This window comes from Dipteris shenzhenensis, chromosome 2, assembly GCF_047967505.1.
Source record: "Dipteris shenzhenensis isolate YYH24624 ecotype China chromosome 2, Dip_SZ_1.0, whole genome shotgun sequence".
NCBI classification, from domain to species: domain Eukaryota; kingdom Viridiplantae; phylum Streptophyta; class Polypodiopsida; order Gleicheniales; family Dipteridaceae; genus Dipteris; species Dipteris shenzhenensis.
In genome coordinates, this window is record NC_141597.1 from 64791808 (window position 1) to 64810359 (window position 18552).

An 18552-nucleotide genomic window follows, 5' to 3' on the forward strand; every position below is an offset into this window, starting at 1 on the left:
GTGCTTGGAGCTCCTCCAAAAGAAATGGACCGAACAATTCCTAAGAAAGAAAACCATTGGGAAAACCACCGAGTCAAAGAAAACTACGGAACAATTCCTAAGAAAGAAGACCATTAGGCAAACCACTGAGCAGAACGAAAGAACAAGCCCTACCTCAACTAGTATGTTCCTATTAGTAATGAAAGGACAGAAGAGGCACGAGCATTCAGGAGAGGGACCTTGAGTAACCACTGAGTCAAAGGAAACTTATAAGAAAGAAAACCATAAGGCAAACCACTGAGCTGAATGAAAGAACGAAAGAACGCCCCCTAGCGCAACTAGTACGCTCCTGTTAGTAATGAAAGCACAAAAGAAGCAAGAGCATTCAGAAGAGAGGCTGTGAGTAACCCCTGAGTCAAAGAAAACCATGGAACAATTCCTAAGAAAGAAAACCATTAGGCAAACCTGTCAGGAGAACGAAAGAAGAAGCTCGAAGAGGCAAGAGCATTCAACGTAGTAGGACAACCTTTAAATCCCCTCTCACGTTATCCTTCCCTATAGCGTTCATTTAAGGCCTTGGAGAGATAGAGAAAGGCAAAACAAACTCTTAGCCATTTGCCTTTGCATGCCAAATTAGACTGCACTTTTCTGCAAAAGGTTTGTTATTGCCAGGCAGTCAACATACAACAAAGAGGAGATGCATTCTCACACAGCTTGAAGAAGTAAACCAGAAAGGGAGAGAAGACCAATCTGCAGTGCGATGCTCCTGGCATGAGCAGACGAAAGCAAGAGCAGCGCGAAAGCAAGAGAGATTGCACTAAGACGCCGGCGACGAAATGACAAAGAACACTAACCTCGGATCTTTAACCTAATTAGGATGAACACAATTGCCAAATACATTAGCTTTCAAACATCGGCCTGTTTTATCGTAGAATTTATGTACACAGGCCACGCAACAAGAGCAATCACAATGTTATTTGGGTAGCTACGTTAGGGTTTCCTACTCGAGACAAGACCTTGTAAGCTGTATAACAAAATGAAGCGTACTTCGAGTCGAACACCGAGAGACCAGGCAAAGAAGGCCAACAACGACGACCCAGAAAAATCTCGTGGAGAAACCACTTGGAACGACAGCAGCCTATTACTAGGTTGCGTCGTCTTTCGAGTGGTAAATGCTTTGCTGGTGCAAACGTATTTCAACCCGGACGAGTATTGGCAATCGACTGAGGTGGCCCATCGAATTGTCTTTGGGTGATAGTCTAACCCAAGTGGCCGCAACTGTAACTTCAGACAGCATGGTCTGCTTCTCATCCAAGTGGTACTTTATTTGTTGCAGGTACGGGCATTTGACTTGGGAATGGACTAGAGGGCTGAGAAGCTACCTTCATCCCTTACTCTTTGCGGGTCTTTACAAATTACTGGCGCTGTTGAAATTGGACACTCGTTGGTTGGTGGTAAATTGTCTCAGATCAACTACCGCGCTTCAGTCCCCTGATTTTTATTTGGCAAGAGTTTTCGTTTGATATTTGGTAGCGACTAAAAACTTAAACTGAGATATTGCTACAAACTGCCTAAACATTCCACAATACTGCCAGGATGATAGAATGATCAATGGATTTACGGTTGTGTTCCCCGTTTAAAGTTTGTTACCCTCCCCCGCCCTCCACAGAGCTCTCTTATTGTGCTGGCCCACCCTGAAACAATTTGGCATGGGTCTCCGCATAGCAAAGGCTTTCATGTGCTACAAAGGTAGTCCTAAATTTTCTTACGTATTGCTAGCCACTGAGTCCTGAGTTGTACAAATTTTTGAGTGCTAAAGCCTTTGTTTGGTCTGTGATCGAATGTCATAGCATCCGAATAGCTCATCCCTGATTGGGGTTTTGCCTGTCTATAAAAAAGGGCATTTTACTGACAATTTTGGTTTATTATTTTGAGCGAGCTGTCTCATGTTGGTTTATGAATATGTGGGAAGTCAAACGATCTTTGTGCTAACTGAATGGATCATCTAAAGCAGAGCTTGCAGTCTCCTTGATTGCGATTTGAGTCCAGCATCTTGGCTGGTGTGTACTGCTCTTTCTGAGTGGTCTTTTGCCGCATGTAGTGGAGGAATAAACTGAGTTCTATTTTTCTCTATTTGGTGTCTATTCTCTGAGTTATTTCAGTAAGTCTTTGCTCTGATCCTGAGGGAGTTTCTTGAGGGATGACTTGGGAGATCTAAGGTGCTTCCGCTCAGTTAGGGTTTACTGTCCAAACAGTCCCCTATCCTAACATGGTATTAGAGCCTCCTCAGCGAACCTATTGACACCACCCTGTTTCAGGAAGAAGACCTCTGCGTTCAGCGGAGAGAGTACGATTCCCCCTTAGCCATTCATATCCTCGTCATGGCAGTCTGATATCCGATCTTGAGCTTCAGTGAGTAGGTGAACTTGACTTTCTAATTATCCTTTGTGGAGCCACTTGGTGGTGAGGTCGAGTTGGGAGATAATGACAGGAGTTGAGGTGATGCCACACAACCCACCATGACTCTGGCCACTGTGACTACAGTTGCACTTATAAGACACCAACGGATCCGGATGCAGTGAGAGACTGGTTGATGCGTGATGCGGTGGCCCTAGCCACCATTATTGGCACCACTGCGGATTTAGTGCTGCCGTATATTCAGCTTGTGAGGACGAGTTGGGAGATAATGACAGGAGTTGATGTGAGGCCACAAGCCACCATGACTCCGGCCACTATGACTACAGCTGCAGTTGTGACACCAACGGATACGGTAGCAGCAAGAGATTGGGTGATGCATGATGCGGAGGCCCTAGCCATCATTACTGGCACCACTGCGGGTTCAGTGCTGCCGCATATTCAGCTTGCGGATACCGCTTTTGGTGCATGGACCATCCTCAAGGACATGTACGAGGTGAACAGTGAGGCAAGGGTTCTAGATCTAGAGATAGAGCTCAACAACTTGCAAATGGACGAAGGGGATTCAGTTCAAGTACACATCACCAAGATGAAGGTGATAAGAGACAAGCTCTCTGCTGTTGGTCAAACAACAAGTTCAGCTCGGATGGCCAGGCTCTTGCTTGGTATGCTCTCGAGGAACTACAAAGGTTTCGTCAACTCACGACCACGATTGCAGGTCATCGGTCGGCACCAGTCGCATATGAAGAGCTAGTGCACCTCTTACCGCAAGAAAAGTCTCTAGAGAAGAAGTCCGAGAGATCTATCGACAAGGCCTTCCTTGCTAAGGGAAAGGCAGAAAGGGCAAGCCAAGAGATGGCAAGGCCTAAGAAGACGACTCCAAAGGTGGCAAGTCGGATGATAGTGGAGACAACAAGAAGAAAAGGAGCTGTGATAGAAAATGTTTTGGCTGTGAGAAGCTCGGTCACATTGTAAAGGATTGTTGAAAGAAGGCGGCGGATCAAAAGCTTTTAGGAAGGTGAGAAGCCCAAGGAGTCGTCAAAGTTAGATTCAACTAACATGGTGCAAGAGGATCTCTTTCTCGTCATCGAGCACTGATCAGCTCATACAGCAAGTAAGGATGGCAATGGCTGGTTCGCTGACAGCAGCGCCTCCAAACACATGTCAAACAACAAGAGTTGGTTCAAAGTGTCACAAGGGCGTGAGCTTTGTACTTACAGGTGGCCTTTCCGTGCGCTCTTTGCCTTCGCTAGCGCTGGCTGCTCATCCTTTGTCCCGCACGCTTTGGCTCTCTCTTTCTCTTCCCGTCCCGACCGTGGATTGTCTCTGCTCTGATACCAAATGTGAAGATCCAGACTTCTCAAGAATGCAAATGTGTGCAATGCATGCAGAATTTGAATGCCAATTGGCCCTCGTGAGAGTACTTGTTTCTCTTTTTGACCTATATGCAAGGCGGGAGAGAGATGGTGGATGAATGCAAGGTGAATAGAGAGAATGCTACGTGAGATTCACAATGAATGTTGGAAAGGTCACCTCCCCATCTATAAGCCCCAAAATGAGGAGAGCATGGGGGAGGGAGACCTAGGGCAAGATCTGCCCAAAGAAGAGAGAGAGAGAGGGGGCTGCCACATGGGCAGCATCTCACAGCAAACCAGAGCTTAAAACCTGCATCAAAGGAGCTGAATGCGCAGGACAGATGGCGGGGCATCAAAGCCTTAGGTCTGGCCTGGCAGGAGGCAACTAAAAGAGCAGCAAAGAAGCGCAGGTATGGAGCAGAGGAGAACAGCAGGAAAGGTGGTTAGAAGAAGGGCTGGTTGGAGCCAGCCAACCAGGCCTAGGATGGAGCAGACCAAGAGGCTGGGACTCTGCAAGGAATGAAGGGCCAAGGGCCCAGCTATAAATAGCCCCCCAAGTCGGTGGGGAGGCAGGGCACAAATCGGCCAGGCAGGTCGTCTGCATAGGGGCTAGGCCCCTGCGTGGAAATAAGGGCACAAGCCCTAGTTTTGAGGCCCCATGGGGGTTGGTTTTGGGATAGACTGAGTCGGCCATTTAGGGGCTGCTAGTTGGTTATTTCAGAGGGCCTTTGGGCCTATAAAAGGGAGGCCTAGTGCCTCATTCATAGCATCCAGCACACCAGCAACTGTGGGAGGCGCAGGAGCAGCAGTTCACACATCCCCAAGTCTGCTTCCAGGAGGCAGAGGAACGCAATAGAGGCTGCAGACTGAGCTCTACTAGGGCTGGTATTTGGCTGTCTCCTAGGGCAGCAAGAAGCTGAGATCTCTGAACGGAGAGTCTACATATGCTTGAGGTGGAGCACGCGGACTCAGGGTTCTAGAAGACACTAGCAGATACCTTTGGTAAGATCAGAGGACCACACCTTGGTGGGACTCTGGATCTCTCTCTTTTGTTGTGTCAATAGCTTTGGAGGGAAATATATTGTTTTGGTGGATGCTATATCTGGCTTTGTCTACTGTCTACTTCATGATCTGCACATATGTAAAGCACATTAAGTAAAGAAGTTTGTGATTCCACTCCCCACACACACTGTGTGATCTCCTCGGCTATTCTATCAGTCTTTTGCTGTGCGTACCCTCCGTTGGTCGATTTCTAACAAATACCCTTTCATTAATGTCCCTTGAGATCACTCAGGTTCGATCTTTCCATTTACATCTACCCTTAGCCTATGACCCATGCATCTACCATTCAATGCTCTTAAATGCACCCTTCCCTTCCTATTGCCCCTAGGACCTAGACACATGTGTGCACATTTTTATTAATAGATTAAGTGTCACATGTCCAAATTTGATGCCGTTTGAAGCAGTGGCTCCAGCTCCACTGCCACATGCACCACCAGGTGGCAGTGACAACTAGCTGCCTAGCTTGCCTGCTGAAATGGCCCAAAAGAGCCTGGTTTATAGGCAAGGGCCAGCAGCTTGGTTGGCCAAAACCAACCAGCTAGTCGGTTGTGCTGGCCCAAGCTTGGCTGGTTTCCAGCCCTATATAAGGGGCCTTCAGCCCCCCTTTTCACTCACTTAGCTTTCCTCAGTTCAAGACTCAGCTCCCAGCCTCCAGCAGCACTTCCAGCCAGCGTATGTGCAAGGTTTGGGTGTCCTATTCCACAGCATAGTTCCATCTCCCGCATGTCGTAGTTAGGGGAGTGGTCTCAGCACAGTTTTGTATGCCGATTTGGCAACCATGTATAAATAAACTATAGTTAGGTGAATCTGTTGTGTCTCTCATGCTTGAGTGCCTTTTATACTCATCTATTTTCTGCACAGCAAGTCTCCGCACGTTACATTGGTATCATAGTAGTATGGTTCCTTCTGATCTTAGTTAGGTTGGAGGGAGTCTTGGCAGCAAAGCTTAGTTATGGGGACTCGGTTAGCAGAAGAGGGAACAGGTCTGGGATATTATCTAATTTTGTATCCTGTACCTATCTCGGACTAGTGGTAGTATCATACTCTATTAGCCTCTCCCTCCCAACCTTCATCGTGGATCGGGCTGGCTCCCATCCTCACCCATATGCGTTTACATATTGCAGGGCAAGGTTAGGGAATAATTTTTATTTTCCCCTCTGGCAGTCATTATTACAGTAGTTGATGGGTCTACCAGCCTTCCATCATGGGCCCGTGTAGATGCATAGGTGGATATATATATAGTTGATGATGTGGTTTCTTATAGTAGGTGTGTGAAGACACTTAAGGACTCTCTTGCATATGAAGAGAGATATGTGTACTGAAGGAGTGTTGGATTTTGGAGCCCCCTGTAATAGATGATATGTGTTCAGGCTCTCTCTCTCGTGTATTAGATGGTCTTATTCCAACAGTGTGGTATCATAGCCAGGGAGCATTTGAAGGTGCATATAGTTGCTGAAGGTATCTCAAGGAGAAGCCCATTGTGGTTCAGAAAGGCGACTACTGCAGTTTGCAAGTAATGGAGCAATGCAACAAGAACGAATACATGTCGGCATCTTAAGAGCTGCTGTGAATCGGCCTCGAAGTCACACATTGACAGCAGTGCATGAACCTCAGACAGAAGGGGATAGAATCGTTGCTGAAGTTTGATAAGGGAGTCGTCCAAGTGTTTTGACTTTGGCAACCATGTTATACAAACTGAGATCACCGTCGATGTCGGATAGCTGGCAACACATCTAGTCATGGCTCCTTTTTCAACACAAGTGGTTCCGAGTGAAGAGCATTACAATGCCACCAAAGAGGTGTGCTACTATGATCAACAGAATTGCATTTTGAACAGCTCCCAAAATCAAACCGCCAGCCACAAAACCAATTACAAACAGAGACTTGGAGGTGCAGCTTGTTTGTTAACTACAAGAAGATTCGGGTATCTCAATTGTCCCTATGGTAGAGTTCTTGGCCGCAGGAGCTGTAACTCTCTTGAGAAGAAACAGGTTAAGGAGAAGAACATAGGAGAACAGTGGTTATGTGAAGGTAGTGTAGGCTGAAGCGACTCAGACGACTGGATAAGGAGCTATGGTAGGTGAACTCGTTCCTACAGCTCTCCTTTACGCTGGCAACCTGAACGTAACTCTCTCTTGGGGTAGATACAGCTTTGTCTGTTGAAATAAGGGTGGAAGGAGTGGTGGAAGGAGTAGGCAACGCTTGGAGCATTTACATTTTGGCAAGGCTTCTAGTAGATAACACAGGAGATAACGTCTCATTGCAATTGCAACTGTGTTTGGAAATCGAAGATGATTTTTTAAGAGTGCAACAGGAGCAAGAGGCGAGGCGTAGCAGATTACACATGACATAAGTATAGTTGTTGTCCACCAACAGTGACTGCAACAGCTACGAGAGGCATGACAGTGATCGAAGGGGAGGACGTTCTCATCCCAACAGCAAGGAGGAGGCTCTGATTGAACCAAGCGCAACAGCAAAGAGTTCACTCGTCTCTTCTGCTGTGTCAAAGAGAAGCGCTCTTGTCTTGAACAGAGAGTTGACCTAGAAATCGGTTCTTTTGCCAGGAATACGATTTTGTGTATTTTAATGTTTGCAAGGGTCTTTGTAGATTTCACTGAACACAAGGTGAGCATCCAAGCCCATGTTATAAGAGAAGTCGTGTAGATTTGGAGAACAAGAAGGCAACGGGGTGTAGAGGAGAATATATATGCAGAACATTGCAGAGATCAGAAGTGAAACTCAGGAGAAATCACAGAGAGAGCAAAATTATTGAGTGACATGTGGTTGTGAGTCCTTATTAAAGGACTTTCGATCTACATAGAACCTTGAGAGACCCCTCTCAAGTGCTTTTCAATCTTTCAAGTGGGGAAAACGTCTTGTGCATCAACGAGAGTGTTTTTTTCCGGTTGAATTCAAAAACAAAAAAAGGGACTATTAGAGGTTCACATAAAGCTTGCTGCAGCTTAAAAGTGGTAAAAGATCATTGTTGTCCACCTCGGTTGGGAGCCAAGTAAGAGTTAATACTTCCTCTTCTTCCTTTCGCTTTATTTCTTTGCTTCAAAGGATTGGCATAGTACCCGTGAGTATCACGGTGGAAGCAATTGCCATTTGGGGTAGCAGTTGTTTGCAGGAAATTGCATATTTGGGCAGAAAAGTGTTGATAGCGGAGGTTATATGTCTGGTTGGTGAAGCATAAATGCCTTTGTGCACATGAAATAAACTTTCGCTAGTAAATTTGAATTGGAAGATGCTTATAAGGATATGTATGCCCAAAATTGGATGCGTATGATGCCCAAAGCGTGGGATAAATTTTCAGTTTGCTAAGCCATTGCAAGAGCACATTTGGAAGGCAATTTGTGGCTGTTTGATGCCAAAATACGCTCATTTACAGAAAGTTGGAAAAGCCATAAGTGCATTGGTACATGCTTGAATTTGTGCTCAAAAGTGGACTGTTAGTGCTCAATTTTGATGTTCTTGGATGCCTAAAATTTGAACAAGTGTGAAAGGGTGAATTCTCAAATTTTGATGCCATTTACCTCACTTGAAGTGAATGTACTCAGAAAAATCAGAAAAGTGCCATTGCCTTGAGGTTTGCTAAGTTGCATTTGGAAGCAAATATTGTTAATCAAGCATGGGTGAGACCACTCAAGTAACCCAAATTGTGGGTGAAAAGTCGACAAAGGATAATTATAGCGCTTGGTTCTATAGAATGGAAAACATCCTCATGGGAAAAGGTGTTTGGGGCTTGATCACGGGTGAAGATGAATGCCTGGAGTTGGCTTGGGATGAACCCTCAGATGAGCTGAAATTGGAATATAAAACATGGGTTGAGAAATCAAGAAAGGTGTTGCATTGGATTTCCTTCTGCATGTCCGATACACTCATCCCTCACCTCAAGAAGGCAAGCATGCCTAAAGACGCTTGGGATATCATTCACAAATTATAGGAATCCCCATGGGTACTAATTGTGCCGTCTTTTTAGCAAACTTTTATCTTTTCACTTATGAATTTGAGTTTATGCAACGCCTTATTTCTATGTACATAAGCTTAGCCAAGTTAGGCGTTTTATAGATGATTTATTTGTACCGGAAGTTCCTAACTTTCAAGACTTTATGTACAAAGACGCTAGTGCTTTTGGAGAAGGAATCTATCCTCGTGACTATTGTGAACGGAACTGCACGTCAAGAGGGGATTCTTGTGTTTTCTTAGATCTTAGACTTTCTCAATCTACCATAGGATTAGAGGTTGATATATACGATAAATGTGAACAACCTGAATATAGTGGTTTACACAGTATAAAAATGCCTGACATTGACTTAAACATTTTTGATTTGGTAAAATATGGAGTCATTTCTTCCCAATTCCATAGATTTTTCCGCCTTTGTACAACTAAGGAGTCTTTTATCACTCAATGTAGTAATTTGATCACTTTACTATTACACAAGAGGTATAATCCAAGGAAAATAATGGAAAAGTATGCACAATCTTAGATATGAAGTCTTTTATCTATGGTGTATCGGCCTTAGGTATGTTTAGAATGATTGAACATAAGCTGAAAACAAAAAGCAGGGAGCTGAATAGCCCGTTTTTCTTTTAGTTTCAAAAGAGAGTTTGTTTGAGTATGCTTGTGCTTTCTAAGTTAGAAATGTATTTTTGCGTCTTTGTAGGAAACGATACATAAGTGTAAAGGTCCATTTAGCTTTTTATGTTTTGAATAAGAGTGAGAGTGAGAGTGTGAGAGAGAGAGAGAGAGAGGGAGAGGGTGAGAAAGAAAGTTTATTAAAGTCTTTGGGAGACCGTGAAGGTCTATGAGACTAAAGATAACTGATACAATGAGCATAATGGTGGCGGTCTCAAAACGGGCCAGCCAACTGTTTCAACAAAAAAGAGGTTATGAAGGACTGTGTGTCTAGTCCTGATACAAAAAATATGTGTCTACCTCCAGATGATACAAAAAAGAAGGGGGGGGCACCAAAAAATGGGGCAGAGGGGGGAGATACAGTATACATGTGCAGGTGGTGATCGTCAGAGACCAATCATAGAGGGGCCGTCAAATGGGAGGTCGGAAAAAACCCTGCGATAGATGATTGGCCTCTGACGTCACGCGGCCTAGTCGAGCTCGGTCGTCGGGGGCGGCGGGTGGCTCTGTGGATGAGGGCAACGGTAACCCCGGTGGGGCGGGCAGAGAGCAGAGACGAGATGTCATGGACCTGGATGTGTGAGTCTGTCCGCTGGCGCAGTCGTGGTTCTGGCTCTCGCTCACGTCCGCGTCGTCGGCTAGACGGAGAAGAGGTATCTTGTGACTGGAAGAAGTCAGTGATAGGCCGCTGGGTGTCCTCACGCTGTGTGCGCTGCTCGTGTCGCCGTGCTCGGAGAGAGGTATCTCGGTGGCGAGTCATCTCATGTAAGAAAGCGGCTAGGCATCGCTGATGCGGGAACTGCAACATGTGTGGGAGGGAGCCGAATCCGTCGCGGAAGAGGCAGTGGTACCGGCCTCGAATGGCATAATAGATAGGACATCTGAAAGCAAAGTGCTCCTCCGACTCGATCTCCTGCAAGTCGCAAAGTGGGCAAAGGCGGTCCTCTCGTGGGATACCCTCTGCGCATCCGCTCTCGATCCGTAATCGGTGTGGCGAGATCCTAAACTGACCAAGGGAGATTCGGAGCGCATGTGGTAGATGAAGCTGTGTGTAACCTGGAGGTGTGATGAAGCCCTCCTGTGAGATCTGGAGGCAGTGTCGGCGGTAGAAGTCGAGCTTCACAGGAAGCTCGGAGTGAAGAAACCATGTTCGCCAAGTGTGGAGCTGGAGCAGATCCGCTTGAATGAGCCGGTTGACCTCCTGGTCAGTGGGGGAGAGGGGAGACGGTGGAGCGTCAAGGCTGTACTGAAAAGGAGGCAACCGGTCTAAGTCGAGGCCCAGTTGGGTGAACCAACTGGAAAGACGACTATACCAGCATCGCTGGTCCCCATCAACGGATAAGGCCATAGAGGAGGATAGGGCTAGCCAAGGTAGGCGGAGGCGATCGTCGGCGGAGGAGCTGAAATCCCTGACTCTGTGGAGATAGGTGATAGCCTGAAAAGCCACATCAAGCTGTAGGGGTGAGGCGCCGAACTCTGCTAGAATGATCTGGTGGTACCGATGGTTTGCTGTGGATCATCCGGCGCTCGACTCGAGCCCACTCTGTGTCTGAAAGGTCGACTCCCCACCAAGGGCTACCGTACATGCCTGCTGGGCGGACCAAAGAATAAAAAAGGAGAGACTTGGATCGCGGGTCCTGGAAGTGGGAGTGGTAGCACTGTCGCTCCAGCTTGGCAAGAGCGGCGTATCCTCGGCTGATCCTGGCCTACATGGCGGGCGCATCGTGAAGATCGGGCCTGAGAAGACAACGCCCAAGTATGTGTAAGAGTCAACTATCTCAACAGGGTCGTCGGTGAAGAGGAACTGCTCTCGGTGCATAGCGGGTCTGGAAGTGTTGAAGATCATCACCTTGGTTTTCCCAAGGTTGACCTTCAAGTCATGTGTATCACAGAAGACCTGAAGTCCACCCAGGTGTCGCTGAAGACCAGTAGCAGAAGAGGATAGTAGTACTACATCGTCTGCGTATAGGAGAATCTGGATGACAGCCTCCGCAAGAGAGCAGCGTGCACCTCCGAGTGTCCTGACGGTGGTCTCGAGCTCGTCGATGTAGAGGCCAAATAGAGTCGGTGACAAGGGACATCCTTGTTTGACTCCGATAGTGCTCGTAATCTCTGGGGTCCAGCTGGTGCCAATCCTGACCTGCCCCGTTACCCGCTCATAGAGAGCTACGACTGCCCAGATAATCACCGAGTCGTAGCTTAACTCCTGCAGACGTCTGATGAGTCGGGCGCAGGGAACGGTGTCGAATGCCTTGCGGAAATCCACAAAGCAACAATATACTCTCTGTCTCCTGTGTCTGGCCTCCTCAATGATCCCTCTAAGTGTAAAAATGTGATCGTAAGTCGAGTGATCCGCCCTGAAGCCGGCCTGTCCGGATGCCCTGAGCCCCTGTACCTCTGCGCGAGCACTGACCTCGCCATCTAACACTGATGCATAGATCTTGGACATAACATGTCCAACCATGATGGTCCTGTAATTCCCTGGATCCATGGGATCTCCTGCTTTGTGGATGGGTGTGATAGTGTTCAGGGTCCAGGCTCTGGGGAACCTGTGGCAGACAGCTTCATTGAATAGCGTTGCCAGGATGGGGGCTAGAGTTTTGATGCCATAGGCAACAAACTCTGTGCATAGGCCCTCATGATCCTTAGCTCGACCGTTATGAAGCTTATGCGCTGTGTGGGTGACTCCCTGGGTTGTGAAGAGGATACAAGAAGTGGGGCGGGGGGTGGCTGAGAGGTCGGGAGGAGGCTGATCAGGGATATCATAGAGTGTGCGTGCGTAGGTGTGCCAGAGGGAAGTGTCTATGAGGGGGGAGGGGGATCGGCGTTCTAGGAATTTCCTCCAGAAATCCTTGGAGTTGCTACTAAACAGAATGTTCAGCAGCGTATCCTCATTCTGGCGCAGGAAGGCTAGCTTCTTGCGACGGACTAGTCGACGATAATCCCTGGTGAGACGTGGGTTGGCCCTAGCGTTTCGCTGGGTCGTGAGTCGGAGTGTGCGGCGTAATGCTTTGCACTCGTCATCATACCAGCTGTTGCAAGGGGTGGAGCCAGCGGGTGGAGGGCGGGTGGACCGAGTAGTGGAAGGAAAGATGTGGCGGGCTGCATTGTGAAGGGAGTGGGTGATAAGGGTGGCTCGGTGATCTAGAGAGGGTATGGTGTCTATGTGTCTGAGGAGGGAGGCTAGGTGGGCTGAGTAATCAGGTGAGAGGTTATGATCGAAGTGTATATCATGATAGGTAGTGTAGTGCGGGGTGTGGCTAGGAGGGGCTTGGGGCACAAGGATATGAAAGAACAGGTAAGTGTGATCGGCTCCTGGGGGTAAGGGTGCAGTGCGGAAGTCAGTGATCTGTGGGGCTAAAGCAGGAGATCCCAGAATGTAGTTGACGACACTGGCTCCTCCGCCATGTGGGAAACATGTGAAACCAGAGGAGGCAGGCCACCGGTCTAGTCCATTGTAGATGACCAGATCATGTATACGTCCAAGGTCCAAAAGAGCCTGCCCATACCCAGTAACGGGAGCGCGACTATCAGCCGAGGAGCGGGGGAAGCCCGAGTCCTCTGTGTCCATCTTAGGTAATAGGACCGGATCTGAGTGGAAGTCCAGGAGTGATGTTTGATGTGCACCTGTCCTTGCGTTGAAATCCCCAACTAGGAGGACCTCTCCGCCTCTGGAGAACTTCACAATGTCTGAGTAGAGATCTAGATAGGGGGATACCCCCGTATCCTCACGAAGCATCCGTGCGAAATGTGACGTCTCAGGAGGAAAGTAGCAGACTGCAATAAAGACTGCAATAAAGAGGTCGCGTGTGGAGGGGCGTCGGAATCGGAGCCATAGGTAACGGGCATGGACATCCCGTCTAACCACGGATGTCAAGCTCGTGAGCGCTGAACGAAGGAGTACTGCAACTCCGCCTGACCCTCGGACCCCCCCAGTATATCTGGTCTGCTCACGGAATACTGACTCCCAGGTATAGCCACTGATCGAGGGGAGAGGGCGCTCGGGGCTCTCATGTGTCTCTGTATAGAAAACGATGTCGCGTCCAGTGTATGACTCTGAGAAGTTCCTAGGGTCAGACCATAGGGTACCATTACAGTTCCATATGGTGCATGCCAAGGGTACTGTGTGCTGAGTGTGAATCTCATAGACCATGTCTCCCTATTTGGGGGGGGAGTCTGCTACCGTGTCTGGAGTACCTGGTGGGGCTCGACGGCGGGGCCCAACTAATAGGCGGCCATCTCGGACGACAGCCCACTTCCCCTCCTGACGGGCTACATCTCGCTGCTGAAGTAGGGTGCGCCGCTTTTCCACCTGCATAGGTTTGAGATCCTCATCCATGAAGATAGTAGGGTGGTCCCGTAGTGTAGCACGCTGCCTGAGTGCTGCAAGTCGAGCCTGAGTATCCCTGAATCGGATGATGAGTGGCTGTGGGCGCGTGGGGTCCCGTCCTGTGCGCCATACATGCTCGATCCCATGCTCGGCGAGGCCGAGGGTAGAGGTCACGAAAGCAGTCGCGTCCGCTAAGGGGGTGAGTGAATTTGTGCGGGGGATACCTCGTACTCGGATGTTGAGAGCCTTACTGGCCTTCTGTTCCTGCTCGGCGATGGTGGCTGAGACTGCTGCTTTGGGTGCCCGTCTCGCAACGTCCACCCATCTGGTAGTCTCCGCAATAGCAGTCTGGATGGTAGCGATCCGCTCCTCCTGTTAGAAAACGGAGGGAATGAATCACTCAAACCTCCAGCCAAGATCTCTCCCGCTCTTCTTGACACTCAACTCAGATAACTGATCACAGATGCAATAAACACTCACTCAGAGATAACTTAAACAGAGAGAGAGAATATATTCATCCACCGGATGGTGGGCAGAAAACTGGCTCCAGGGGAGCAATACAAAACTCAGCCAAGTGCCGAGGAGAATTGATGGAACTCTCTCTGTCAGACTAGACCAACTCTGAGTGCACAGCACAGCCTATGACTGAGGCTTTCTGTCCTGCACTGGATGCTGGAATGAAGGAGTGAGTGGGCCTTTTATAGGCACTGCCCAGGCCCTCTGGTTTGGTCGACCAGCAGGGTCGGTCCCCTGTGGCCGACCAGACTGTTCTGGAAATCCGACCAGGGTCAGCCCTGGTCGGTAGCCCTGGTTGGGCCGACTGGCCCTGCCACAGGCCCCTATAAAAGGGTGCCCTGTGCAGCCAGTCCATGGGACTGTTTATGCTTCCAGGGAGGCACAGGGCCCCCCCTAATTCTCTGCTGTTTGCAGACAGCAACCAGCCCGTGTGCTGGTTGCCTATGATGTCTGCCTGGGTCTCTCTTTCCCATCCTTCCTACCTCTCACTGCCCCTTGTCCCCACAAAACGGGGGCTCACAGGTGGGCACAGTGAGTCTCTAACACCCCCCCTCAATGTCACAACTGTGGGCCAATCCCCATGCGTTTGATGAGGTGCTCCATCTGTTCTCGAGGGAGTGCCTTCGTGGAGAGGTCGGACAAGTTGTCGGCGGTTGGGCAGTAGATAAGCTCGATCACGTCGTTGATGATGAGCTCTCGAACAAAATGGTAACGAACTTCGATGTGCTTGGTCCGCGCATGGTACACTGGATTCTTGGCAATAGCTATGCAACTCTGATTGTTGCACATCAGCACTGTCGCATCCTTCCTCACACACATCCATGTCCTCCAGAATCCACCTCAACCAGAGTGTCTCACAAGCTGCTGTACACGCGGCTCTGTACTCTGCCTCTGTAGATGAAAGGGCCACTGTGGGTTGCTTCTTACTTAGCCAAGAAATGGCACCAGATGCAAGTAAGAAACAATATCCTGTTGTTGATCTTCTGGTGTCAGCATCACCTGCCCAATCACTGTCACATAACCCGCCTAGTTCGATACCTTTGGTGTAGGTGATCCCATAGGTGCAAGTACCCTTCAGATACCTCAGCACCCGTAAACCTGCATCCCAATGACTCTTCCTTGGAGAAGCAGAGAACTGGCATGATAGCCCAACTGCATAACAAATATCAGGGCGAGTATTGGTAAGGTAAAGCAAACTTCCTACCAATCGTCGATACAAGGGAGTATCAACCGGCTGAGATGTGTCGTGAACACTTAGCTTGAGCCCGACCTCCATGGGAGTTAATGCTGTTCTGCAATCCTCCATCTGAAATCTCTTCAGAATTTCTCTGCCATATTTCTCCTCTGTGAAATGAAGATCCTGTCTTTGGCCTGCTTTACTTCAATCCCAAGGAAGTAATGTAATAACCCAAGGTCAGTCATCTCAAACTCAGACATGAGTAGCTCCTTAACCTGTGAAATCTTCTTGACATGATCACCTGTCAAGATAAGATCATCAACATAAAGGATGAGTACCAGTCGCAATCCCTTCTCAATGAACAAGTAAAGGTTTGCCTCAGAAGGACTCCGACTGAGCCCTATCTTCTGAAAGAATATATCAATCCTTTGGTACCAAGCTCTGGGGGCCTGTTTCAGCCCGTATAATGCCTTCTTCAATCTGCAAACCTTTAATGGGGACCCTGGTTCTTGAAAGCCCGGTGGCTGCTCCACGTATACCTCCTCCTCCAGGGTTCCATTAAGGAATGCGGACTTCACATCCATTTGAAAAATAGGCCACTGGAATTGGGCAGCAAGGGCAATCACTGTTCGGATAGTAACCATGCGGGCTGTGGGAGCAAAAGTTTCATCAAAATCCATGCCTGCAGTTTGAGCAAAACCTTTCACCACTAACCTTGCTTTATACTTATCCAAGCTGCCGTCGGATTTGTATTTAAGTTTGTATACCCACTTAGTGCCGATGAGTTTCCGTCGCAGGGGCCTGGCCACTAAGTCCCATGTATTGTTCTTCAAGATAGCATCCATCTCTGCCTTCATGGCAGCCTGCCATTCTGGATTGTTCTTCGCCTTCTCGAAGGTCCTTGGCTCATCAAGCTGAGCCACCAAAGCAAAATTCACGGATGGGGCCTTTTGAAGACGTTGAGACCGACGCAATCCAGAACTGCTACTCTCAGGTAATGCGGTGACCCGAGACTCTTACAATGTCCGTAGGTACCATTGGGGCAATCTTTTCTGCTTCTCTATGAGAGGAGGAACGGGAACTTCTTCTGGAACATCCTGCTCTTCCTGAGTATCTTGTGGAACATCAGCTTCTGATTTTGCCACCTCTTGGATGGTCAACCTGGGACGGGGTGGGTTTGGGGGTTGAACAATCTCCTCCTCAATCTGAGGCTCCTCCTGGGGTTTAGGTTCCTTTTTCGCGAAGACAACATCCCGACTGATAAGTATTTGCTTCTTTACTGGGTCGAAGAGGCGGTAGGCCTTGGATTCTTGACTATACCCAACAAAGATACATTGTCTGCTCCGGGAATCAAGCTTGGTCCTGTTTTCCTTGTGCACATGCACCCATGCGTTAGAACCAAAAATGCAAAGATGAGTGATAGAGGGCTTCTTACCATAAAATGCCTCATATGGAGTCTTGTCCTTGACGGCCTTCGTCTTGGTCCAGTTGAGAATGTGTACGGCTGTATTGATAGCTTCACTCCAATAGGCTTTAGAAAGATTCCTCCCTCGGAGCATAGCAAGCCCTGTCTCTGTGGTGGTTCTATGCTTCCTCTCGGCTACCCCGTTTTGCTGAGAAGTATGTGCCGTGGTGAGTTGTCGCTTGATCCCATGCTTGCGACAAAATGTGTTGAACTCACTTGAGGTGAATTCTCCCCCCCTGTCTGTGCGGAATGTCTTGACATCCTCCCCTGTCTCCTTTTCAACTCTGGCCTTCCAGTCTTTGAATTTCTCGAAAGCCTGAGACTTTTTAGCCAAACAATATACCCTCCACAAAGAGAAGTGAGTACCTGGATCCTGCCCACGATGCTGTAGACATTGGACCACAAATGTCGGCGTGAACCAACTCAAGTGGTTTGTTGGCCCAAAACGAGGCCTCTTGTGGGAACTTATCCATGTGCTGCTTGCCTTCTAGACAAGCCCTACAGACATCATCCTTGCCTGTAATTGGTGGAAGTCCATCCACCATCTTCGACTTTGACATTTCAGCCAAGATTCCATAGCTGACATGATCGAAGCGCTCATGCCAAAGTTTGGACTTTCCGTTGTCTTCATGAACCAACATTGCACTGAGACGGTACAATCCATTCTCTTCAATGCCTTGAGCCACCATCTGCCCATTTCCTTTGGATGTCACGATGACCTTGCCATCTTGAAAGAGAACTGCCATGTTGTTTTTGTCCATCTGACTTACAGACAGTAAATTCTTGCAAAGGTCGGGTACATAAAGTACTCCAGAGATGTCCTTCTCCTCACCCGCCGTTGTAATGAAAGGAATGCTACCGATGCCCTTCACAGGACATGTCCGGCTATCCCCGACAGAAACTTTGGAATCCGGGTGTGTACTTTCCATGGTTTTGAACCAAGTCCTTCTGTTGGACATGTGCTTGGAAGCACCGCTGTCAACATACCAACCCTCTTTACCTTCACTGACTGCATATGCTGAACAATGTTCACTGAGTAAAAATAACTGTCCAGTCGTCACATTGGCAGAATCACTCTTAGGCTCTTCTTTGTTCTTGGCTTCTCTCTTCCGCTTTTGATCCGCCTTCTTCTTTCGGCATTCTTTGGCGGAGTGGCCAAGCTTTTCACAGTAGAAGCACTTCATTTTCTTCTTGCGTTCAGCGTCCTCTGATTTCTTGGAATCCTTTGGCTTGCCTTTTCCAGGCTTGTCTTTGGCAACCAATGCCTTCTCGTCGGTTTGCGTAAAGAGTTTCTCTCGAGCCTCTTCCTGAAGCAGGAGTGGACCAAGCTCCTCAAAGGTGATTGGCTTAGTCCGTTGACCCGCAGTGACCGTAGTCACAAAACTTTTGAAACTCCGTGGCAACTTGTGGAGTGTGAGCAACGCCAATTGACTCGTGTCCACCTTTTGACCAACCGCTGCGAGCTGGTCCCGCACAACTTTCACCTTTGTCAAATGATCATGCACACTATCACCCTCATTCATATCAAGATTATAAAGCTGATGCTGAAGTGTAATGATACGAGCTGTATTATCGGTTTCATACAGCTCCTTCAGTATGGCCCACGCCTCTGAA

The 18552-nt window shown here is 48.4% G+C and overlaps 1 protein-coding gene across 2 annotated transcripts in view; it reads left to right on the top strand.

Moving 5' to 3' along the window:
• The first annotated feature begins 460 nt into the window (after positions 1 to 460).
• LOC147905180 (Alg9-like mannosyltransferase family) overlaps positions 461 to 18552 on the top strand; it is a 36239-nt gene continuing 18147 nt past the window's right edge. Inside the window, exons 1-2 of one of the 2 annotated variants that reach the window (XM_087390849.1) lie at positions 461 to 1230; positions 1316 to 1433. In XM_087390849.1, the coding sequence (XP_087246975.1) occupies positions 1016 to 1230; positions 1316 to 1433 (333 nt within the window). In that variant the 5' untranslated portion in view covers positions 461 to 1015. The remainder of the gene's footprint in view (positions 1231 to 1315; positions 1434 to 18552) is intronic. The other variant, XM_087390857.1, reaches the window with a different exon arrangement.